At 41.5% G+C, this 27207-nt stretch overlaps 1 protein-coding gene across 1 annotated transcript; it reads right to left on the bottom strand.

Moving 5' to 3' along the window:
- Positions 1-11568: 11568 nt before the first annotated feature.
- On the bottom strand, positions 11569-25684 carry LOC137272121 (uncharacterized). The gene is made up of 9 exons (XM_067804478.1): positions 25544-25684; positions 24549-24585; positions 17120-18319; positions 16670-16864; positions 15189-15452; positions 14537-14728; positions 13630-13893; positions 12842-13042; positions 11569-12598 (listed from the first exon to the last, which is right to left on the bottom strand). The coding sequence occupies exons 1-9, from the start codon at positions 25682-25684 to the stop codon at positions 11763-11765; spliced, it is 3330 nt and encodes a 1109-aa protein (XP_067660579.1). The 3' UTR covers positions 11569-11762.
- Positions 25685-27207: the final 1523 nt, after the last annotated feature.

The raw sequence follows: 27207 nt of genomic DNA, 5'->3' as shown, positions 1-27207 counted from the left end.
GTGAACAATTGCGAAATACATGTACACTGAAACTCTGCCAGACCCAGGTATATTCAGCAGTTCAATGAAGCGCCCCATAAATGCATAATCTCAATATAAACAAAGTCCTTCCCGTTCAACAATAATTCATGATACAGGTGGGTCACCTGGTATTCTGTCCACTAACTGACCCTTTTTGTACTTGTTCGGCGGCAGTCCAGCGAGCGAATAAGTGATACACAGAACGTTTGTAGCACTAAGCCATTCGTACAGACGTCCTCATACTTATATCGAATTGAGAGGAATCAAGAAGAGTTCCGATTCATTCGAGGCGCATTCGAGACATCTTGACAGAGTTTGAAGTGGCATGTCTTTTCTATTCTCCCTCGAATAGTTTCAGAATACTCAAAATGCAGTGAGAATACAGTAAAAATGTTTAGAATGCTAGAAAATACATGTACAGTGCAGTGCGAATGCACGTCAAATGCCGTTCGATATTATTCCACTTCAAATTTTCAGTTTTCATTGCGACTGGCTGAATCCGCCTCAAGTGTGAAGGGAGAAAAAGCCGATGATAATTATACAGTTATCATAGCCGGTACCTTTACGGGCGCTATCGGGAGCCTCGTGTTAGAGTTTAGGAGTTTATTTTGGGGGGTGCGTGCGTACTTGCTTGTGTTCCTATAAAGGCAGAAACGTATTACGGTTACTAATTCAAAACACACAATTTAACCCCAGCCCCACCCAAGGGATAGACGAACTATTTTGTTGGTTTGTCACCCAGCAAGTTCTCAGAACGTGGCTTCCCGTATATCATTTGGAAAATTTTATGTGAACCTATTTTATCTTGTGCTATCTAGGATTCGAGCCCATGATTTGCGAATCCTGTCAGACTGAAAATGACAACCTCGGTTTATTAGCCACTTCATTTGTCCAATATTGTACCCATACAATGTACGTGGCAATATATATATGTTCAAATATTTGAACGGTGAGAGTTGTGACCCTTAATTTATAAATTTTCTCAGATTGTGGCACCAATCAAATGCTCACCCTAAAGTAAAAGACCAGCGCTCCAAGTTTCGGGGCATTAGGTTCTTTAGTTGAGTACCAGATTTTCCCAGAGTTTTGTCAATCCATTGCATTTGCTATGGTGATCCTACCACCAAAACAGGTGACAGTTGTACAAGCACGACTTGGAGGTTTCGTCCCACGTCATGCCGACAAGCCATGGTGTGACGGTTAAACAACAGGAATCTGGAAGAATCAGTCAGAATTAATGTGTAATTTAAGGTTTTTCGGGACGATCATTCCCAAAATGTCCTGAATAGTCCAGCGAACAAACTTAGCCAGATGACAAAGGGGATCGGTAATGCGCAAATCTCATGGCGAGTGGTTTCAGCAATAGATAGCAAGGTGGTTTTGACTGTAACTGGTCCCAGAAGCCTGCGAATGTCGCAAGAGGTGACGCATTGGACTTGGTGGTCAAGGTTGCAGATGTCATGGGTTGCGCTGGTTTGAAAACCGTGCCTTTGAACACTTTAAATGGAACTTAAGGTGTGTTTTTAAGGACATTCCACACCCTGATGAGAGTTATATGAGGAAAGTTTAATCACACCTCTACCCCACCATATATACCCAAAACAAACGTAGGGTTATGTCGTATGCTAACCTTTAGCGCTACCCAACCGTCCTCCCTCAGACAGGAATAACACCGTACATAGGTGGGTGGCACTCAGATTATTCTTTGGGTGTAAACATTTACACAAATATACGTTCTTACGCGTTTTGCGGACAGTCGTGGGATTTTCAATACTCTTCATGATCCTGGGGAATCTATGATTCATATGTCAGTGTGCATGTGCACGTGCGTGTGCGTTATGCTAACCCACTGAGATGCTATGTCACACTTACACATATAGACAAGCGTTCGTTCGTCACGCTGAAGACTCGGGTTCGAGTACCCACATGGGTACAACGTGTGAAGTCCATTTCCAATGTACCCGCCCTGATATTGCTGGAATATTGCTGAAAACGGCGTACACTCAAGTCACTATAATTTCCCAGCTTCCAAAATGGGTCTCAAGGGGAGCTAACTCTCGAGTCTCATATGACATGCTTTGTGGCCGCCGTGATATTGCTGGAATATTGCTAAAAAGCGGAGTAAAACTGTACTCACTCACGTACTCCTTCCGAACGCCGGACTGGAAGGCGGTACAAACCTCGCTTTGTTTAGACATTCTGTCTGAAGATCTCCACTTCGATCACAACAAGTGACATATTTAATGATGTATTCGTTTATTTCGCCACCCACCTATTCATCCACAGGCAAACTGTAGCACAAATGGGGTTGTGCAGCATAGGGAATGTGACAAGTCTTCATATATGCGAGCGAAGCGAGCAAAGGTTGGCAACGCTTCTGATCGAAAAATATTTTTCCATCTCAAAATAAAATATCGCCACCATCAAAGGTACACTCCTATTTCCTCACTTGGTTGTGCTCTCACATTTCCTACCTCATGTTTAATAATATACTCACCTGAAATATGTTTTCTTCAACATTTTAAGCGCCACTCGTGGTATTCAGATCGTTCTTCGCCTCCATTACCCCTGCCAGCTTCCGTTTGAACCGAGTGACGGAACAAGAATAAGCAGAAATTGAAAAAAAATACTATATTGCCTAATTTTATCATGAAGCTGTTGGGGTTTATTTGACTTATCAGTCATCGCTATTGTTAGAATTTTCGTAACATTTATTCTACATAAGAACATTTCTGGCGTAATGAGCGAATGAAGTAGGGGGGTGACTGTATGTATTTCATGTGGAATAATACCCTCCTGTTCCTTCACGCCTTTGAACCGGAAGCTGGAAGTTGGAATGGAGGCTAAGAACGGACTGATTTACCACGCGTTGCACTTAAAATGTTGAATAAAAAAAATTTCAGGTGAGTAATTGTACAGCATGGGGTTGGAAATGTGAGAGCACAACCAAGTGAAGAAAAAGGTGTATACTTTTGATGGTGGCGATATTTCATTTTGAAAAGTATTTTTCGAACTGAAGCTAGGAATGTACGTTGCCAACCTCCTTTCGCTCGCATGTAAGAAGACTGGTCATTTTCTCTATGCTGCGCAACCCATTTGCGCTACAGTTCGCCTGTGATCTGACAGAGGACACATCGGTAATATTATCTAAATCAACATCAATATCAACAACGCCTCTTACAACGTGTTGCTGGAATATTGACGGCATTCTGAAGTGTTTGTTAGTTCATCCTAATATGTTTGTATCACAGTTTTTGCAGCATTGATTGTTAATGAAATGAAAGCGACAAATATTTCCATAGTCATTAGAATCCGGCAAGTCATATTGCCTGAAGCTATGTTAAAACTATATTGGAAAATTAAGATTCTGTAAACACAGACAAACTGGTTCTACACATTTTATTGGAATCAATAATTCACCATTAGCAACGGTTTAACACAAACACTGAATCAATTATCTTCTGATCGGCGGTATTAATTTCTTATTGCCATATTTTAACAAAGAACTTTTTACATTGTGTACTGACCAGTCGCATGGAACCGCAGTTATTCGGACAGATTGCAATGATCCGTTCATTCCGAATGACTGATGTGATATTGGTTATTCATATCTCTCAAACAGTTGTGTTAGAAAGACAGCCTAGGGGTTCCGTAGCTCACCCGACCAATAAATAGGTCAACTTGTATTGGGTACATACATCTTCACTGATTGTGAACTGCAGATTGAAGCTAATCATATATCTGAAGGGCATTTAGAAAGGGAATACATAAGAAAAGATTTATGGAGTATATGCTTGCAGGTCACCTGTTCACAACTGAAGAAGTTGACATCCATTAATCTTGCCTCTCTTTGGTTGAAGCTAGTTACTAAAACGCGTATGATATAAAAGGGTGATTTATTAAACACGGCGCCACCTTAAATGTGGCGATGGCTTAAACATGATGATGGTTTAAACAGGATGATGGTTTAAACAGGATGATGATATAAACACGACGACGCCTTAAAATAGCCAATTGCTTAAACAGGACAATGATATAAACACGGCGATGCCTTAAATATGGCTATGGCTTAAACACTGCGATGCCTGAAAACGGCGGCACCGAAACATGAAGATGTCCTCCACACGGAAACTCCTAAACATAGCGATGCCTTAAGGTTCCATTACACTATATTAGCCTCACATGCTCCCACATCGGACACGGTATTCAACAACAGAAGAGACAGATACTTGTGACAGCTGTGATTGGATGAAATAGAGTAGCACTTGCATCCGGTAATTTCAAATGGGCACAATTTAAGTATTTAGTGCTGTCATTTTATCACCATGACTTATGCTTATATGTGTAAGGATAGGTTCAAGTAAGAGACATTAAGAGCAAAAACTAGGGTTGGTGTGTTCCGCTTCACATGTTTGGAAAATGCGCCGGGCGAATTGACCAGAAACTGTGTTTTATTGGAGTTTATTGATAGTACCCATGTGTACATGGAATGGCTGTTGATAGCCTGGATATATTGAAAATATGTAAGGTTACTAAAGAAGTCTATGGGAAAATATTTGGTGTTGTGTAACCTTAAACATGGCGGCACCTTAACACGACAATGTCTTAAACACGGCAACGCCTGAACACGCCGATGTCTTAAGCACAGAGACGCCTCAAATACGTCGATGCCTGAAACACGGAGACGCCTAAACACACCAATGCCATAAACATAGTGATGCCTTAAACACTGCCACGCTTTCAACGCCGTGATAGCTTTAAACAAGGGAGGTGCAGGTTAGCCGGGCACATTGTATCATCAATGTTTAAAAGTGATTCTTCAAAACATTCCCATGACAGGTTTAAACAGAGATTCTGTTGTTATTATTTTATATCTGTCAACAGAACACATTATCTATGGCTTTCATCCTATGATCAGTGAAACCACAAATCAACAAAACAGACTGCTTTATCTCGAAATGTTTTCTTGTTGGTCAACGCCGCACTCAGCAATTTCTAGTCATAAGAGCGAATGTAATTGACAACATGAGCCTCGATCTAAGCAACTGGGATACAACGACCAGTGTCACTTAACTCAGCTAGATTGACTACCCGATGGCTTCACTCGTCTCCTGCGACAAGCATTGCTTACTGGAAACCAATGCTAACCCGGATCTTCACGGGTATCTCGAGTGTGTGAGTTAGTGAGTGAGTGTAGTTTTACGCCGCACTCAGCAGTATTCCAGTTACATGGCTGCGGTCTGTAAATAATGGAGTCTGGACCAGACCTATCTCGAAATGTAACGTCGATCAAAACTTGTATGGTGCAAAGGTGAAAATTTAGTGAGTGAGTGAGTGAGTGAGTGAGTGAGTGAGTGAGTGAGTTTGGTTTTACGCCACCTATAGCGATATTTCAGCAATATCACGGCGGGGGACACCACAAATGGGCGAACACCTTAACCATTAGGCTACCTATCGACCTAAAGCAGGATGAGGTATTTAAAAAAGCAGTATAATTGTGAATCAATTAACATTCTAACATTTCAACTTATGTTAGTAATCGAGTCTTTAAGTGTTATAATATAACTTTATGTGATTGTCTCTCGCAGGTCCCATGCAAAGGCCTCACGTTGTTGGTACTCCATGATGAAAAAAATAACAGAATATTTCTCCGCTCGAACGATTTGACACATGTAAATCAATAACTGTCGCGGCAACGTATTGAATACATGTTATTGTTTACATGACCTTGTCACGTGAGGCATGTAACGGTATATTGAAAATAGTAATATTATAAGGCATTACTCGAAAGCTATAAAGGTCACATATACCAAATTGGTATTCATGTTGACAGAAATCGCACATTGTTATGTCCCACTTTCTAAATAATGTTACATGTTATGTTGCAGTAGATGCAGGTGTTGATTGTGTAGCTGTGCTCAAGGGGCAAAAATCGAAAACCAATTACATTTACAAATAATGGTAGACACAGTCACTATAATCTGCTGTTATACCATTTGATACATTCTCTCGAACGTTTCTTCGTATGTAAGCAGCAGAATATCTACACAATAAACATGATTAATAATTAACATATTGTTTTTTACTTAAACAAATTCAGTAACTCCGGTAGGGGATCACTTGAGTGTTTGGTCATGGCTCGTATGTTCTCGGGTTAAACCTTCAGGACAAAATGATCCACTGTTAGAGCAGGTCATGTTTACCCTTTACCCCGAATGACTGGTATCACAACTGATATCTTTTGTAATCCATTCATGAAATGATCCCCGCTGTTTGCCTTTAGGTCATATGTAGTCGAGACTGGTTACGCTCTGGTCTTGATGTTTTATGCTATAGTATTCCCAGAAATTATTGAGAATCATGTTGCGTCATGTAACTCATTACGTTTATTAACTTCTGGCGTTTTACTTACATAAACATGTTAAAACATCATCCTTTTACAGTCTCAGTCATGTTTTAGTACTTTGTTAGACCTCCTCGCTCAGCAATGCATGCCTGAATACGCCTAGACACACTACCCATCAAAGTTTGTAGGTAATCGTGTGACAGGGTATCCCAATATTGGACCACCTCGGCCTTCATACCTTCAATATTTCTCAGTCCCTTTTGGTTTATTCTGTCCTTCATGACTCCCCACACATTCTCAATTGGGTTTAGGTCTGGGCTGTAACTGGGCCAGTCTAAAACTTGAACATTTTCGCCCGACAACCACTGTTTTGTGTAGCGCGCAGTGTGTTTTGGGTCATTATCGTGCTGGAAAATCCAATCATCTTCATACAATGTTTGTGCTGTGGGAAGAAGGTGACCGTTTAGAATGTCAACGTATCTTTCTTTTGTCAAGTTTCCCGTGAAAACACACAATGGTGTCACTCCGCGAGTCGATATGCCACCCAACATGTGAAACTTCGGGCTATGTTTTGGTCGCTGGTAGATAGGTTTGACAGTATCTTTGGTCCAAATTTCCACACAGTTAGGGAAAAGCCAAACAGAACTTTCATCCGAAAAGAAAACATTATCCCAATCTTGATTTTCATGAGCCCGACACCAGTTTAAACGTTTTTCCTTTTGTGCATCTTTCATCAACGGTGAGGGAATTCCACGTTTTTTCACCCAAATAAGTCTCTGTAATTCCTGCCTAATTGTTTCATTGCATATCTGAGGACTTCCTCTGCTAATCATTTCATTTCTGATGTTCTCAACACTTTTCAATTTGCCCCTACTCACAATCTGCCCAAGTCTTCGGCGATCCACAACACTGAATTTCCTAGGCCGACCTGCCCCTGCTTTGTGCTCTATCCCGGTTCCTGTTTGAATATTCTTCAAAGTTCTGTATACTGTAGACAGAGGAATACCATGTCTACAAGCTAACACTTTAGCATCAACCTCACCCCTTTCAAAATCATCTAGAATGAGCTTTCTTTTCTCTCTTCTCTTTTCTGCCATGTCAACCCAGACAAGGGAGATAACTCTTGACGTAATGAGCTGCCTTCTAAGCCTTCAAGAGTTGTCTCCCTTATTTAGTATGCTTAGTGCATAGTGAAAGCCCTTTTTCCAATCTAAGCATCATTAGAAAAAAAACAAAGATTTTCTCAATAATTTCTGGGAACACTGTAGGTTCACACTGTCGTTACGAATGCCACAATTGACCATTTGTAGTTTATCCTGGAACTTCTCTGAAAATTCAGGTTTGGATACGAAGTGATGCGAGTCGATACGTTCTGATACAATTTGTTGCGCTTGGATGCTATATTGTCATGATCTGATCTCCCGTTCAGGCACGATCACATACGTTGTGATAGGATTGTCCTTATCGACTCCACGATTTGGTCGCGATCTGACACGATCATCGCGATCTGACACGATCATCGCGATCTGACACGATCATCGCGATCGTGGGACGATGTGGTACGTGCAGGTACGTTCCGATACACTCATCACGAACCGATGCGCTCTGTTGCTACAGGATACGATTGTGGTTGCGATGTCTTTCACGATCATGATCGAGATGATCACGATCTGAGCTGAGACTGGACCCCAACAGGTACCTATACAGCACGACTGACCATGCACTTCATTGTTTATTGAACTTCTACACATTGACCACAACCACTGTGGTGTTTGTCTTGTCCACGACTGAGAATGAAGATTTTTATGGATATCAACTTCTTTATGTGAGAACACAACGTTTCGGAATTAATGCTTACTCCTTCATCAGGTGATTGAGAAAGGGGTACTCGGGTAGATTGGCTATACATGAATTACATAGATAGAATGTACACAGATAGATGAGATTAATTTATCAATAAGTCCCAGGCACTTGGTAGGTACACTCCTTGGTCGCGGTTGATGGCTGGTTTCTGTCTCCGGATCTACCCGAGTACATCCTTACCTACTTGTGTTTGTACATCATCAACCCTCATGTAAACATGCTCACCCCCTATCGTGTGTTATGTAACATCATCCAATCATGTGTAATGTATCACCATTGGCTTCCATCCTTATCCCCAATCATGTACATCGTCCTTACCCCGTATCTGTGTTATGTAGACATATCCTATCATCTGTAATGCATTACCATGGTTATCATAATTGTCGGCTTCCTATCAGTGCTTGTTTATACTGGCTTCCAGCTTTCGTTAACTCATTCCACTTGTTACTTTGTTATTGTTTAACCTGTACATATAAATACACCTCTGTACCCCTTTCTCAATCACCCGATGAAGGAGTAAGCATTAACTCCGAAACGTTGTGTTCTCACATAAAGAAGTTGATATCCATAAAAATCTTCATTCTTATGTATTTTCACTTCTAAGTGACATTCAAAGACTTGTCCACGACTGATTCCGATCATCGCGATTTGGAAGCTCGTTACGATTCAATACAATCTGTTGAGACGATTGCGACTGACAATTAATCGTGTTGATCGTAGAAAATTTTTGAACCGTCCAAACTCAACACGATTGCCACGACTGATCTGAAGATCTGATAGGATCTGATAGGATCGCCACTATTAGTCCTCGATTAAGGCTACGATTTCAGTCATGGCACTGATCGTAATACTGTGAACATAGTATAACGGTGTCGTTGACAGCACTTACATCACCAAGGCAACGTGGTAAACTTCAGTGTGCTTCAAATAAGGAATGGTTCAGTTCTGGATGGCAACTCACGAATTAAATTCATTCGTGAAATTTTGTGTAGATGCAGCGTCTGACAAGACTGCAGAAATAAGGCAGATGTTACCATGGTAAATGATTGTAAATCGACATCGATCTTATCTCGTCCCTCCCTCCATTGTCCCCTCTCTACGCTAACAATAATACGCTTGCCTGTATTTTCAACATGAAGGTGCTTGATCAGAGAAATAAACTTTGCAAAGGTCTGTGGCTAAATCGATTAACACAGTTGTATGTGTGTCAATGCATGGTATATTTACGTGTCAGTGTGTCGCCTGGCTACAACTATAGACAGCACATGGCATTAACGTTTAAAAAGAATTATCTGATTCGCTCACAAATGGTTATGAAGTTATGGCTCGTGTGTTTCATCGATCTCGTCTGGCATCTACATCACTCTTCAAGTGAACAACTGACAAACACCTTTCAGCAACGCCTGCACCTGTAGTTTTCAGTTGAAAAATTTACTCACCTTTGCGTTTGATTGTGGGGCGGGATGGCTCACCTTTGAGGGAAATTCTGGCGTCATCACTATTTCATTTACAAATGCAGATGATGTATCGAAATCGTACCATAGCTTTTAAAAGAAACTTTTCAGGAATCTGGAAATATTTTGTCGCTTTCTAGTGATATCTTCAGGAGAAAATAGATCTTTTCAGATTGGCGTTTTGAGTCAGTAAACCCAGTAAACCCAGTAAACCTTCCCTGTCTGAAATCATTGTTTGGATGTCCTCCCTGTTCAGGATAAGTGAGGATGTTATAAGTTCACAACAGTCTGGTCAGACTGAGTAGTATTTACACTGACGTTACAGCCATTATCGCGTGTATTGTATGTATTACTGCCATTAATTTGTACCGTCGTCAGTACTTGGCTTTTTCTTGATTTGCAAGTCTGGTTTATACACCACTTAATAATTTTGCATCACGTCTTTGTTGTTTGCTGGTTTCACTCTTTCTATACATGTTGGGCTAAGTCACTATTTTAGTTTGATAGCCGCCACGTGAAGGAATGCAACAAATAGTCTCAGTTCTCTAGGGCAAGTGTTTCCCTGTGCGAGTGTAGAATACGAAACTCCTATTATACCGTTCCTTTCCATAACCATAAGATATCAATATTCGTTAATATCATACACAAATATAGGACGCAAATCAATTGATCGCACATGGCGATATGCGCTTATAGGAAAAATGATAGTAAGGTGCGCTATGTCAAATGCAGGTAAATAATTCTGTATTGTTTTCTATGGTAGGTCATTTGGACCATCGCTTTCTCGCTTTAAATTTTGGAGGCGAGAAAGCGACATGACAAGACGAGAAAGTGATAACGCGAGACGAGAAAGCGATAGCACAAGGCGAGAAACCATGGCGGCTGATTTGGGCCATCGCTTTCTCGCCTTAAATTTTGGAGGCGAGAAAGCGATAACGCAAGATGAGAAACCGATAACGCGAGACGAGAAAGCGATAGCACGAGACGAAAAAGCGATATCATTGTGCGAGAAAGCGATTGAGCGAGAAAGCGACTATTCATTCACAAAATGAATATTTCCGGTATTTCACATTCAAATAGTATGCCAAAGGAAAGTCTACATCTATCTTAAATTTCTCTAAATGTCAAGCCAAACAATGCCAAGAACATTACCGAAAACCATCATTTTACTCTTGAGAAACTGCGAATGGCGATTACGCTCCAGTTTGTGGTCATTCATACCCAGACAGGACTGAATTGTGGGTAGTGTCACTTTCTCGTGCTATCGCTTTCTCACACAATGATATCGCTGTCTCATCTCGTGCTATCGCTTTCTCGTCTTGTGCTATCGCTTTCTCGTCTTGTCATATCGCTTTCTTGTCTCGTGTTATCGTTTTCTCGTCTCGCGATATCGCTTTCTCGCCTCCAAAATTTAAGGCGAGGGAGAGATGGCCCAAATCAACCACCATAGTTTTCACCCCCTAGGATCCAGGCAGAATTGATCTTCAGCAAGTCATGCTTGTTATAAGAGGCGGATAACAGAATCGAGTGATCAGAACCGGTCATAGACCGATGCATATGATGTTGAATACTTGAATGGCGGTCAAAGACCACTGGCATGTACATGTACTGGAAAACTGCTGAGTGTGGCGTTAAACAACAAACAAACTACAAAGGAGAAAACACTTTAGCCTTCTTGACCCGTGACGATCTGGGTTACAACTGATATTCAGTAAACTGCACTTTTTTAAAAAAACGAACTTGCTCTATCGAATTCTGGTGGTCATCACTCCCATTTGTAGGGAATGCTTAACATGCTTTATACAAAGGTGAAATTCATGATGTTTTCATAAAAAAACTTGTCTGTATATTCAAGGTTTTATTTTTTATAAACAATGGAGTGTGAGTTTATTGAAAATGTCGGTATGTACATGTCAAAATCAGTCAGATGAAGGCAACAAGGTGATATTACAGAAGGAAGTGGCGTTAAACTGGAGATCAGTGTCGGATGGAAAGACGGCTCGGTTATCACCCGAAACTGATTCCACTATACGAAGAAGGCAGAACAATGGTGCAACAAATTATGTTTGCGTTTCTGTCTATTCTTGGACTGTTCTTTGTTTATATCGTTTGTTTTGAAAGAACGTGAGAAGATCGGATGACAGCAGGAGCAGCACAATGAATACAATCAACACCAGACCCGATGCGCCGATGCTGGTGGAGGACTTCCGCTCGTCTGGGGAACTGATATGTTTTATGATGGTCTTCGTCAGGTTTCTCCTGTCAAGAAGCAGACTGTCCTTAATTTCCCTCGTCTTCGCGTCGACTGATTGAACTGCGAGGTCATTGAGTCGGTTCTCTGGAATACAGGAGCACCTGCATATTTCAAAGACACCTCTCTCGGGGCTTGAATCTGGGATGATGGTTGTTGTGTACATGATTCTTTCTGTATAATTTGAAGATGCTTCTGGAGAAGAAGACGTATTACGTTCGCTTTGAGTTTCCGGGCTATCGGTTTCATTGATGGTTCCAGTAACCGATGAAGTAAGTGTAAGTGGGATTATGCTGCTCGACTCTGGATTTGTATCAGTTCCCGATAAAGTTGATTGTAATGTAGAGAATTCTGAACTGAAAATGGATTCTGGGCTTTCACTGAGCCCTACATTGTCTTCAGATCCTGTACTTCTATGAGATACAGAAGCTTTTGGGGATTGTATAGGTAAGAATGTGGTAGATGGCATGATGTCATGTCCACTGTCGTAAGATGATGACTCCACTATTGTTTCAGAAACTTCTGAAGAGCTGGTGAGAATGGGGGTGAGGACTGAGTTGGTGCTTGTTGACATGTCGGTTAGAGTTGTCAATGAAGACGTCCCTGCTATATCAGACGTGACTAGAGGACTATCGGTTGAAGATACTGACGATACTGAAGACACTGATGGTACTGACGATACTGAAGACACTGACGGTACTGACCGTACTGACGATACTGAAGACACTGACGGTACTGACGATACTGAAGACACTGACGGTACTGAAGACACTGACGGTACTGACGATACTGAAGACACTGACGGTACTGACGATACTGAAGACACTGACGGTACTGACGGTACTGACGATACTGAAGAAACTGATGATACTGAAGACACTAACGATACTGACGATGATATGTGACCAATAGACGCCCTCGCTGATGAAATCAAGTCAGTTTCAGATTGCAATGACCCTCCAGTCTCAGTTGGGACCACATTACTGTCGTATGTGTGCAGTGAAGGAAAAGTCGAGGGCGATGGAGACGACTCGGAGCTGAGCACTGATAAAGATGACGGCAACACCAGTGATGACGACAACATCGAAGGCAAAAGTGATGACATTTCTGGAGAGACAAGAACAATTCATGAGACTCTCAGAATTCTATTACTTTCGCGCAATAACACATTTTTCGACAATAGACAAGAAGCTGTTTAAATGTTATCTTAAAACAGATACAAACTGGCGTCAAAGCTTTATTGGACAATCCAGTTGTTTCGATATTATGAATAACACCCACGTCAGAAGACCTGACGCTAACAAACTACTGAATTACGACTTTTATGGCTGGCCGAAGAACTGATCTGACACGAAATCCACACGCTCCATCAACTGTGTACTTAAGTATGATTGTAGTTATTGCACTTTACAGTGTGACCCGTGAAGATCCGGGGTGCAATAGGCCTTCAGCAACCCATGTTTGCTACAAAGGCGACTATGCTTGTCGTAAAAGGCGACAAACGGGATCGGGTGGTTAAGCTCGCTGACTTGCTTGACACATGTCAATGGTCCCAAATTGCGCAGATCGATGCTCATCCTGTTGGTCACTGGATTGTCTGTTCCAGACTCGATTACGTACAGACCACTGCCATAAAGCTGGAATATTGCTATGTGCAGCGTAAAACCAAACTCGCTTACTCTTTACAATGTTACCTTCGCATGTCCTATCATCTGGGCCACCGACGTCCTTCACAGTCCCCGCATACGTTGTCAGAGACTTTTCACATATATATGACATAACTTCGTTACACTGAACATTGTACCAGGCACCACTTGTATTGGTCACAGTACAATGTCCGTTGTTGTCTTGGGGTTGCCCAAAGCCCCAGTTGCTGTAGGTCAAGGAGGAGCAGTTAGGCCATACCCACTGTCCAGTGGTCAAGTTATGCCAGGAGCTGCCTATGTAGTACTCTGGTGCTAGAATAAGAGATGTTTGTCTCACTGTTCAGTGGCAATATATATGTATATATATGTAGCCAAGAGCTACCTAAGTAGTACTGTGGTGCTAGAATAAGAGATGTTTGTCTTACTGTCCAGAGGCAATACATATATATGTGTGTGTGTGCGTGTGCGTGTGCGTGTGCGTGTGTGTGTGTGTAAAACCGAGTCTACATTATGAGGTGTTCAGTGTTTCGACAGTCACACAATACAGATTTGGACTTAAGCATTGTACAAATCCAAACCAATATAAAAGGTGTCAAAGACGTCCCCTACAATGTGTACGTACAACGTGTACTACTCGCAAATTAAACAATCATATTCCACAAAGAAGTCGTAACACAACCTAAGTGTGTTTCATACACTATTTCACCTCAGTGACATCATGGACGCTACCTATTAAAGGCCATGTTATTAGTTTCACGGTGTAACAGTCCGTATGATGAAGGTCTCAAACATTAGCTGTTAGGTGTACTCCGAGCGCACAGCTAAAGCGCTTATACGCTGATACAAGACCAGGGTTCAAACCAGCTATCTGACATGCCCTTTCAGAAACCAGCTCCTTTTATAATACATTCAAAACATATAACCTACGTACTGGACAATGAAATATTCAACTCACATATATGCCGATATACTCTGTGCAGATAACGTTGCTTCGTGTCACTATCCACCGTGACGAGACGGTCTCCGTCAGCCCGACATGCAGCGGCAGCGTTGACCCACGACTGTGGCTGAAGGTGGTGCTTGACACAGAGCTCGGCCTCGTAGATGTAGGTGTAACCGTCAGCCGTAGGGCAGCCTGGGTGGGAATCTTTAAACATTGAGATTGACATACTGCATTTAGATAAGCGAATCTGACATGAGCAGTTGAATATTTAGCATACATGAGGTGTCTGTCGACGAGTGAATATTAATGATCTGAAATGCAATATTTTCTGGTAAATGTCGGGACGCCATTTAAGATCCTTTTGAGTGAGTTAAGATTTGTAGTCATATCTGCAATATTTCAGCTGTGTCTAGATAATACATGTGAGGGTGGGGTGGGGGTGGGGGTCGTAGCTAATTGGTTAAAACTTTCGTTCGTCTAGACGATGACATGACTTCGCGGAGCCCTCTTCTGGTGCACCCGTCATGACATTCCTGGAATATAGCTAATGCGGGCTTTAAGTAAACTCATTCACGTCTTTCAACAAGCGTGAATTGTTGTGGACGGGTATATTCCTATAATTACACCGGTCAGTGGTTATATAATACAAATACAGGGTATGTACACTGGCATTCTCCGGAAAACAGCTGAACGTCTTGTTTCTGCGCCAGCACCACCTCGCAGATGTATCCAGATGTAGCGTCGCAGTGTGTGGACTTCCACCCGACTTTATTGTTCTCTGTGGCCAGTTGGACACACGAGCTGATGTTATCCGGTTGTTGCGGAAGCCAGTCCAGAGCAGCTCCAAGAGACCCCCCGTCGATCCAGTTATACACGTTCAAATGAAACAACACCGAGAATGTGTGCAGCCCAATAGAAAACGTGTGATCTGTGGAAAAATGACATTCACTTCAGTCATAATAATAATGATAATAATGTGAAGTCTTATAATGCGCCAATCTCCACGCAACAAAGCATGCTCACGCTAACACACCGATCTTCACTATTACCCCGGATAACCCAAGCTGCCTGTTAGGCACTAGAAGGTTATAGTCACATGACTTTTATCTCACCGGGTGCCCATTTTCTGCTGGGCGAACAGAGGCAATTTTGAACAAACTCACTTGCCTAGGGTGAGACCACATGTTTCACATGTGCTTCGTTGTGGGGCAGGACCGGCGTCCTAGAAACTCCCTCTCATTATGGTGCTTCACAATGACATACTCTAAACGTAACCTCATCCTATGTTGTTAGGCCATCCCTGTATCCCCAAAATATATAGATGCCACACATTAGTTTTCAAGTAATTTGTCTAACGTTGATTAGAGACATGTCAATCTGGGAGGCATGAAAAACGAGTCCTAAAACAAAAACGAAAAAAACAACCCGAATAAGCAGTTACCATGTGAAATACAGGTAAATAACGGTGTGGTTTCGTGCACGGGGTATTGGATACCAAAACGGAGAAGGAAACTAATCCACAGGCGGGTCATTTGTGTATGTCCCTCTGTTGCGTGGATAAATAATAAAGATTCACAATTCGCTAAAGATGTTGTATATTCGCCAACGCAGGGCAGTCAGCAACAAGGTGTTTGACATCCGATCAATATGTAATCTGTATTTCGTATTTTCATTTTCATGTTAAATGACACATTGACCATTGCGAATGAGAAGTGGCGGGTCCCGAGCAGCAAAGTCTTCTGTTTCACCTTTCAATCCAGTTGACTTCATCTCAGCGCAGTACGCACTGTGCATAAGCTCAGTTCAGGAGTCGCTCAAAAGGCCTTCTCTTTGATAAACTCAGTTTGTGCTAAAAGGACATGCCACGTCACTTGTGTGACACTTATCTCAGTATTATTCGTGGTGGTAGATGTAGCAGTAGTATGTAATATATATTGTAGCTGCTGTCTATGTATTTGCTGTCATGTCTGAAGATTCATCTATCATAAGATCAAGTTAGACTTTCCGTTGATGTCACATCTGATTGACAAGAGATCAGTTTTACATTCTTTAACTCACAAATACGTATTTTTCTTCCCCACACCTAATAACGGCTCCGCTATGTACGAATCCTACACACGTCTGTTCTGGCATCAGGATACGTACTGTTAAGCTGGTCCTTCAGGAAGTGCTTGATGCCGTTGATCTTGGCCTGTGTGTCAAGTGCAACGAGACGTAACCTGTCTTCCCGACATGACGCACGGGCCTTGGTCCATGTGGTTGGTGTCGTGTACGCCTTCACACACAGGCCCGACGTATTGAGGTACGTGAATCCATACTTCGTCGGACAAAATGGGGGGTCTGAAAAACAGTTCGTCTTACAAAATGGATCGTCTGAAAGGTCTCATCAGATTTTCAAACCAAACAAGCAAACAAGTAATTTATTTGGATGTCCACAGATTGCAGAATATTCTGCTGTAGTTACAGTTTTCAGAATGCCTTACTCTTACGTCATTCCAGTTTTCCATGAGTCAGGTGATATATATCAGCCTTTGATTTAACCAGTCATTAAAATACAGTAGTTATGCATGTCAATAGCGCAAAATATTAGCTCACCCAAAGAAACTCCCATCGTCAGACCATATCCCTTGCTTCCGGATGTTGCCAGCTGCATGACCCCGACAGAGAAGCTCTGTGGCATAGGCAGCACTGTCTGTTTACTATCTACCAAGTACGATATTACATGGTTACAGCAATCGGAATATTCAATGAAAGACTCCGCAGTTCCACCAATCTCGATGTCACTGTCGTTTTGGAAGAAAAACAGTAGTTGGGTAATGAGACCGTCGCCAGCTTCAGAAAATACATCGATTTTGTCATGATTCTGAAAGTGTTCAACAGCAGGTACCACAACCATAATCGGGTCTCCTAGGAAACCATCCACGCTGAAAGAGCTCACATTAGCTCGCTTTCCTATCAACACGACCTGGATTGGATGTGTGCTTTGAAGGCAGTGGACATCCTCTTCGTCTGTGACTATATCCACGTAGTCACCAGCTCCAATATAACAGTACAGACCACCTTCAGCGTATATCACCGTATTATTTTCAGATGCTACAATTCTCAAAACAGCATCATCACCTGAAATTGTGGGAATAATATAGTTGCTCCCAAAGAAAGATATAGGTAGTAGCATTTCTTCAACAAATTTGCCCCCATGCGGTGCTCCAGGAAACGTTGTACCAGCGAGAACAGATATTGGTTTCGGGCTTTTAATATACGTTCCTGTCAAATCTTCAGATGAATATATACTCCAAATTTGCATCGAAAAGATTCTGACACGTATTGGTACGTGTGGAGATATTAAGATGGACCCAAAGTTTACCTCCCTTCTAAAAGTAATCTCCAAGTTAGCGTCTTCATATGCTATGATAACAAAGTAGGAGTACCCACCATCTGATGGAGGGTAGGACACGGTATAGAATTCTTTTGTCCAATTAAGTTTTGGAACTGCGAAATAACCTCCGGAAACACCACGTATGACGTAAACATGTACTTCAGCAGTGCTCAAAACCCGGACACTATTATTATTCGGTGTGTCTGTGCCATTGTATTCAATATTTGCTGACATATTGATTGTGAGAGTTTCTGAAATCCCCACGGTGTAGTTGTAAATCTCCCCAGTTCCGAGAATTTCCGTGGTAATGTTTGTAAATTTCGGTCCTCGCACATGCAGTTTAACTGAGCCACCCTGAGAGGTGTTGGGCCAGAGCGGAAATCCCAGCAGAAACTCTCGTCCGCGGTGATCCATGTACTCTGTGGAAAGAATGTAATGTGATAATGTTTGTGATACTGAATACACAATAATATTCGCATTGGTCTATTACAAGAATTCTTGGTTGACGAAATGGACCAGTTACGTCGGTCGAAGCCCGGAGTCATAATCGGTGCTGATACATGTATCGCAGTTTGGGTATTATGTACAGGCTAATTTCAGTTACCTGAATGCGGCATTAAATAACAAACAAACCAGATCTTAACAGCCATAAAATTGTCACTGTATGAAAACCAACAACATATTTGGCGTTAACACTCATCACGTGATGAACAATTAAACCTTGTAGCACTATGCTCACCTATATCTTTCGAGCTCACTGAAGGCAGTCATATTATGGTTATAATGGTTAAATACATACATCTGTGGGTCAGATAGTTGCGCGATTTATAAACTTAACAACTAATAGTTTACAGTGTCCTTACAGACCGAATAAAAACATTATCAACATTATATGCAAGTCGAAATATCTCCTTCACCCACAGCACATGCCGATCCCATGTGACCGTGTCATACACATCACAGGGTGTGCGAGTGTGTGGTGGTGCTGGTTGAGTGGAGAGGGAGGGAATTTTGCGTTGCCAACACATGCAGCAGTTGACGGTTTTGAAGATGGCAGTTTTGTCGATGTCACATACACGTAAGTATTGAGCAGTGACAGGAGTAGACGACAAATGTGGCTTGCAACACCATCCTAGCACTCAGGCACTTATGTCTTTCTGAGGAATATATTTTTAGAAAAAAAAATAGAATAATTTGAGATGACTTCCCCGACTGGAAATTCTTGAACTACTATAGACCATGACCTGACTGTGAAACATTTCGAGTCGGGGGTCATCCCAAAAACAATTTCAAAAAAATCTTCCCAAAGACGCGAAGGCCTGTTATGTCAGAACGGGCAGGACGAAGCTTTGGCAAAGATGCCATAAACAGAGTTCCGTTGACTGATCAGGGCAAAACGATGCTTTGGGAAAGGTCACATAAATAGAGCTCCGTTCACTAAACAGGGCAAGACGAAGCTTTGGCAAAGGTGACACAAACAGTTTCGTTGACTAAACAGCCTCTGGACTAGTAGAACCGAACGTAGAAGGAACAGGTCGAAACACAATCTGCAAGACTTTTACATTTTACCATTTGTTTCCCAATAAAACCGCCTATGCGCCATTGGTGAGTGAGAGACTTTTAGTCGCATCAGCAGTGTTTCAGCATTATCGAAAATTTAGTTAAACCTTGATTCGAAATAGTTTCAGTGGTAAATCTACCTGCAAAGAACAGTTAAAAAACTAAAATATCACGGATAGATTTGAAGCTAATTAGATTATAACAGTAAAAGCAAACACTGATCTGGGTCTAGATTTTCGAAGTTCTCCTAGGGTTAAGATATAGTCGTAAGTTAATGTTAATGTATGGCACTTTGGACTATCTCAGCGCTAAGGCCTTGAAAATCTAGGCCCAGGACAATACTACTACCATCATTCTATAGATCGCCAGCAACTGAAGACTAGAGAGATTTACTGTACATTTGCCACTTCCAGAACCCAAGCTGGATTTCCGTGAACCATTTGGCCCCACCGTTTCACGCTGAGCTTGCACTGTCATTCCCGCCCCGTTTTAGTAGCTGGAGATCCATGACGAACATGAGACCTAATATTGCCAATATGTACCACTGAATGCACCTACATTTCAGAGCAAGTGACAGCTACCTAACAGTACTGGTAGTTTAAGTAACGTCGCAGTCAGCAATATTCCAGTTATATGAATGGACATAATCGAGTCTTGATCAGACCATCCACAGATACAGGTCATGAGCATCGATTTACCTAATTAGGATGATATGATACGAGTCAATCGAGTCAGCGAGTCTGATCATCCCGAGCCCGTTAGTTGTCTCATTACAAGTATATTATGGAAGATCAATTCTAACTACCGAACTATAGATTGTAAGCAAACCCATTGTCAACTTCGCATGGAGTGTTACATACAGACGTAGTCGTTAATATTCAGATGTATATGAATAAATGATGATTGATAATTGATTCCATGGCATTTGGAAACCCATGGAAATACGTCCTCATTTATATTTCCATGTTCCCGAAGGAGAGATCAATCCTCGATCAAGTTGCATACACTGAAGATCAAGGTATCGTTTGTATTATTGACCTGAAACATGTCACTGATTTGGTATTGTTGCCTATATTTTTGTAATTATAATAAAAATCAAGGCATCTGAAGATACACGTATTCACTTTATCATTCACGACGATTTCCCTCATTCTTTCTCGGCACCTATGGGAGTGTGTACATGTTCCACAAAACATATACCCATAAGGGTAAATGCCTTGTTTACACGATGTCATTTAGAAAGTGGTCAAATGCAACATATGTCATATTTGGGATTTCACAGTCTTAGTAAAGTACAAATTCTAGCACTTTTTTGGTTCAGTCCCATCCAAATTCGAACCCGCACCCTCTGAGTCAGGCACCTAATCGCCAGCACACAAAGTCAGCCGCCTACCCCGTCAGCCACCACAACTGGTAGACTAGACTGCGTACTTTGCGTGCCCCTCTGATAAGTGTAAATTGACACCGCTCCTACGGAGGAGAGCTATTATTACACGATCAGTCTAGAGAGTGTTCTTTGCGTACCCCTCTGATACGTGTAAACTGACACGGCTCCCAAGCCTCTCTTCTACCCAGCACCATCCCCAAGAAGATGGTTTGGCCGCTAAGCAGAGGATGACGTCTCACAGAATATCTGTCCCAGCACATAACAATTGCAGGATTATATAACGTACATGGGAGGGATAGATCGGTTTGACCAGAACACGCCTCAGCATAAAAGCAAAAACTGTGGGTTCGTATAAACGTGGTTAAATTGAGGGAGATTGCTACAAATACATGCATACGTCAATGAAAGGTCCTTCATCCAGCACCTGATGGAACATGAAAGGTAGTTTTCCTGACAAACTTGAACAGCTGGATTATGTCATTGCGGGGTATCAACAGGAATCCTAGGTGGCAGCCCTGTCGGGTTAGGTTGATGAGAAACATCTTTGGAGCAGGACAGATAGTTTCGGCAGTCGATGTGTGCTTTGTGTCAAGATACACAACTTGTATTCTGTCCCAGGAAGAAAGTATGTAGCTGGTCCATTTAATCGTGCCACATCATCAGCGAGATCAGCAGAAAGAGCAGATAATATGCATTCCCTGTGATTTTGTGAAAATATAATGCATTTTAATGTACATTTTCTATTATGCTGTTTTTCTAAGATTTGTTCACCTGCATACATCTTAAACATATGAACGTTCTAAACTTTATAACACTTATCAACTTTAAAATCTACACTGATTAGGCAATATATTGATAGGTAGCACGTAGGTATTGACACAGGCAATTAAACAGAAACAATTAAAGAAACATGGTTTTCACTGAAAAGTCTATGGCACTTGGGAGAACCTCAAGCAGTGTTTTTAAGAATTGCAGGTGCCACATCAAATAACTTCAGTTGTTGTTGAAAGAGAAATGAACTCATTTGACGTTTACTTTGCAAATGTCACGTGGTATGCACTCAACTAGACATTTATGAACTATGCTTGAGAGAGTTTATACCCAGCCGGCGGCCTGTTTTGGCCAATCACAAATACATCTTACAAAAAACTGTTTGATCTTTGAAATCACGAGTGTGTATCACAAACTAGTCATCCAAGGAAGAACTTGCTGCAGAAACTATTGATCTCGTGTGTTGTGACACTGGGGTTTCATGTCGTGGAAACTCCCTCGGGATGAAGGCGCCACACATCCAGGCGTGTTTGGTTCAATACGCTCTTGTTCAATTAACCAAGACAACAACTTTCTACTTTTGACTGGGATGAAAGCTGTCTTGCTCAACACGGGATTTTTAAAAAAATCGTCGTTAGAAGTTCTGTAGTTAGCCATGGTTGCACCTGCGATAAAAAAAACAGCATGTGGCTGTTTTTGTAATAATGTTTTCTGCTTTATTCCAGAGCTCTGACGCGACATATATGCATAAACAAGATATACAGCATCATGTGTTTTTGATCTCCTACATAGAACTTGTCATCGCCATCGTGCAGCAAGTGTAAATACAACATGCAGCAATAGCTCATATAAAAGCAAGGTGAGATGGTGACGACCATGGCTGCTTCTCAATGCGGAGTGGACGTGTAATGATTTCTTGTGGCAAATGGAGCATTTCGTGTTGTACTTTCGAATGGCCGCTTCATATCGGTGCCACATGATATTCATTCCGCTTGCCTCGAATACTTTCTGTGAGGAGTCAAGTCCTTCCTTGATAGTTTTAAGGATTCTGAGATTTTGAGACAGGGGTTTGGTGGTATGTTTGCTGGACCAAGCAATATAACTCTGAATATATTGACTTCATGTAGCTTTGGAATAGACTACAAAAGATGAATGGCAGAATTATTAAAATCACAATACACATTTTGAGGAGATTACTATCACGTAGTTTGTTGGCATTTTCAAAAGTTCAGCGGGACCTGTACCACTAATTGTAACCACCACAGACAATCATCATCAACATCATCATCATCCTACTTCGGCTTTCCTCACACGGTACATAATTAAGCTGACATGCGTGAAATATACGCAAACATATTTTCACAGTTCCAGATGACAAAAAACAAGTTCGCATTGGACCTAAATGCTCGAACATTCAAGTGGCATCTGATAGAATAACCATCTGGCAAGACAGAATTAAACATCGATTAGCTGTGGTTTGAATGTAATAGCGATTACGTCATGTTATCACAACTACTGTTTTCACCCCGAAATGTAACTCCAAAGGTATGGAGCTGCAAGCTGCATGGAAAGTTGTTGACATTGATATTATCATATGAAAATGTTCCATGAAGACACTAGCGTACGTGTTCATTGAGACTAATCTGTACCGGGTGGGCCCGCTACGGACATTCCACCCTGTGTCTCATGCCTGCAGTTAGACGTAGGATCTGTTCTCGTCAACCACTCAGCATGCAGAGCTGCCTCCAACTGCCTCTGTGCTAGATTCGCCGCCCTGTAAGGTCCCACACATGCTCCAGAAGGTTAAGATCTGGGCTTAAAGCTGGCCATTGTATTGGTCCTCCTGTAATCCATTAAGGCACATGATCGATGAAGAATGGTGTTGTCGCCGATGAACTGAGATCGTTCGCAAGTGGATGGTTATCGAAATGAGAACTAACGTCTGGTCGTCTCGGATGCATTAAGCTCCCGTTAAGTTGCCCCTGATGATGACCCAAATCCAGCTTGTCATCATGAGAGATAAATCTCCACACCCTGACAGATCCTCCTCCACAGGCAACAGTTGGCAGAATGTTCCAGGGGTAAAAGATGTGTTCTTATGCCTCCAAACAAGTGTACGCCCATCAGTTACATGAAATAAGGAGCGGCTTTGGTCCGACCAATGGGTTTTCCACCACGTCCTCAGATTCCAGTGTCGTCTGGTCAAGCACCATACCAAACGTGCACGTTCTCGCGGTCTATCAACAAATGACGTTTAATAACTCGTCTGTCCTTCATTCCTGCCGCTTTGAGACGTTTTCTGACTGTTCTGATGCTGACGGGTCCATTGGTTAACCACAGTCGTTTCAGGTGTGGACTTGCACGGAAGGGTTCTGTCTGTGACAGGTTGTCTTCCAGACCTTGGACGGTCCATTGCACTTCCGGTTTGAGCATGTTTCCGGACTAAACAGCTAATGACGATGTATTGGTAGCCCAGAATTCGTCCAGTCCCCATAAAATCCTGTGGTATGCATACCAATGTTCTGATTCCTAGTGTCGTTTCATAATTGTATCCATGCCATGTTCAACCGGCATCTGACCAATACGGCAAGGTGTCACCACCAGCATAAGATCTCCCGTCTGTGGCTTGAACATTTATCATCAGCTCTACAATTCGGCACGTTGTTTAAACTGGATTATTTCTTCAGTCCCAGTGAGTGCAGGTTTAGACAGATTCCACTGTATCAAATATCAAATCAAGCTCACTGGGCACAATGACACACTCAGGGACAGTGTACCATCCCTTAAACTCCTATCTAAATCTTTAAAGAAGAGACCCGACAGATGATGAATGAAGTAACCGGTAAAATAAATATAAAGACTACTTAGAAATAACAAGATGGCACCATCACTTCCTATGTCATACTTTACAATCAAACTGAGATACTCACCAGCTGAACAAGCCGTGACAGTCAAGAAAGTCAGTATCTGAAATCATTGACAAACATCTATATGGGAAGAAATCAATGACAAGTAATTTCCTGATAATTGATATTTCTCGTGATTATTGATCTCATACAATGCTCATTCGCAAGAAGCTCTTTAATCAAAACAACATTACGCATGTACATGTCAAATATCTTGCAAAGGTCATGTTATTGTGGAGTTTTTTTCAGGTAGTAGTAGCAAACGGTATGATGAAAACAGAAAAAAAAACGCAAATGAAACAACATAAAAACGCACTAAACAAAAGTTCAATAATAGTTTCAAGGAACCATTAAAGTTTTATCTCTCGTATTGCTCTGCTAACACCAGGCTTTATGACTCCAACGAATAATTATGAAACAAACTAAATTCATACTTAGGGTAACAATTTTTTTTTCAACCGGTAACATTCATATTTCACTATGTCAATGCACAATCATTTATACATTTAAAGTTTTTCGTTGAACCACATTCAGGTAAACAACTAGTGACCGTATGTTCTATTTCAGGTTTATATTAAGTGGTAAAAGTGCACGCCTATAATTAGAAACAGGCGATATATGTACGGATTTCATACAATCGACACAGAATGTACTTACACTGATTGCGAATGACATGATGAACGGTAATGAGCGACCAGTTTCACTGTCACCACAGTGGCGTTGTGTCGCCAAACGTCGAAGAACACCCTTAAGCCAAGAACATAATCAATTCCCAATCGATAATAGCTTCTCTCAGATACAATTGCGTACGAGGCATTTCCTGTCATCCTGGAGTTTCTGAGCGTTCACCTCAAGAGTTGCGGAGACCGCGTATTCAATATACAGTCCTTCAATATATCAGAAGTGACAAGGTCATTGTGTTAATCTTGTATCGACCGTTACACTGTTCGATGTAGTCATGAGGTACCCAAGTCCTCCATTCGCCAACAGTTACAACAGCGGGAAGGTATTGGCTTTACGGAATTTTTGCTGGCTGCAATTTCGACCCTATCAAAGACCAGAGAATTGTTAACTGGCCCTCCTTTGCTTTTGCAGCCGCTTTTCCCATCGTACTGAACAAACATCTCCTCAGACTCGTACATATGCCTCTCTAGCCTCATTCTGATCATCACTTGTTTTGTAACGTAGTTAGAATCTACACCAAAACCTCTGTCACTGTAATAAATACGTTGTTCACCCTTATTTCGTTATCCTTCCATAGGGTCTCTCAAACAAGTTCGATTACACAAGGGCTGCTGAATGTCGGGGAAGCCAGGTATTCCACAAGACTGTCTTCATGCTGCTTTGGTGACATTTTACACACGAACAGGCGTCTTTCTGAAAAGATTTGGACATGAACACCGCGTCTCCATAATTCTAGTCATGTCAGTGCATGCAGGCTGCGCCCGGACGGGAAACTGGGCTCTGACGATGGACATTTTATAATTATCTTGATATACAGATAAGTTGGATATACCCTTAAAACATGTAAACATTGCTTTGCTCACTCCTTACCCCGTCCCTGACCACCGCTGAACAGCAATACAAAACCTATTTTCTTCTAGTGATTGTGAAAGAAGGGACCGCTTTGACACGGGATTAATCTATAATATGCGGGTCCCGAAAACGTTCAACCTTCTAAATGATATTTTAATAAATTCCTGTCGCACAGACTGATTGATTGCAAAAGAACAGAAACTGTTTTAATTGGCAATTAGCGGGAAGCGCTATAGCGTGAAGTATATGGTATATTGGCAGGTTAAAAGTTAATTAAGCAAACCTAAAATAGAATAGTAAATGCAGATACACCGGTACTCCTAGAGTACAGAAAATGAACAAACAGTCTATGATATATTTTCACAATATTCACATACTGTATTAAAAAAAATAATACATTGCATTACAATGCATACTATATATACCTTCATGGAGGGTATTCAACAAATTTGGAAACAATTGATGACAAAATTATTAGGGACAGCTGTCTAAAATACACAAATGTTATTTCCCAGTTTCTAAGTTATTTGTTGAACACATTTGCTTGAGGATTTCTTCTGAGCTAAAATGATTATTCTCGCCAATTTCGGAATATATGTATTAAACTTTGCATTGCACTTTTGCTATAACAAAGACGACTTTACCAAAGTCTGTTAATTGTCAAAGGATGGTAAAATCACTTGTTAAATAAACTTGCCTAGGACAATTTTCATATTTTAGAGAATGATGCAAATCGTGTTAATCCTTGACAGCATGTAAATATTAATATATAACTTTTGGCTTTGTTTATTTTATGAATGTTTATCGCCGTATCCAGCAATAGCCCAGCTATATAGCTTTATTGTGTGGTTGAAATAATAGAGTCTAGATGAGACAGCCCGGTGACTGAAATCATGAACTTCGATCTATTCAACTGAAATACGATGACGTGCATCAGTAAAGTCGACTGGGCAAGCATGGCTTTCTGGAGAAGAAGGATAACACGGAGCTTTGCTTGGTAAACTTGTAAGAAAGCTCTGCACGTGTTTGTTTGTTGTTCGAGAATCGTTATGATACACATTCTCCGAACCAAAACAATTTTCTTTCATTAGTAAAAGAATTCAATCGATGTCAGGAATACAACTGCACCCAAAACAAAGTCATATTG

Source organism: Haliotis asinina, chromosome 2, assembly GCF_037392515.1.
Source record: "Haliotis asinina isolate JCU_RB_2024 chromosome 2, JCU_Hal_asi_v2, whole genome shotgun sequence".
Lineage (NCBI taxonomy): Eukaryota > Metazoa > Mollusca > Gastropoda > Lepetellida > Haliotidae > Haliotis > Haliotis asinina.
This window is presented reverse-complemented; position numbering and strand designations above follow the sequence as displayed.

Excerpts from the sequence above, each read along its gene's own strand:
- LOC137272121 (XM_067804478.1), bottom strand. The coding sequence starts at position 25,684 with ATGAGGCTAGAGAGGCATATGTACGAGTCTGAGGAGATGTTTGTTCAG. Across the intron at positions 15,453-16,669 it reads CCTGAAGGACCAGCTTAACA|ATCACACGTTTTCTATTGGG; the intron begins GTACGTATCCTG and ends ATTTTTCCACAG. Across the intron at positions 13,894-14,536 it reads CAGAGTATATCGGCATATAT|CACCAGAGTACTACATAGGC; the intron begins GTGAGTTGAATA and ends CTCTTATTCTAG.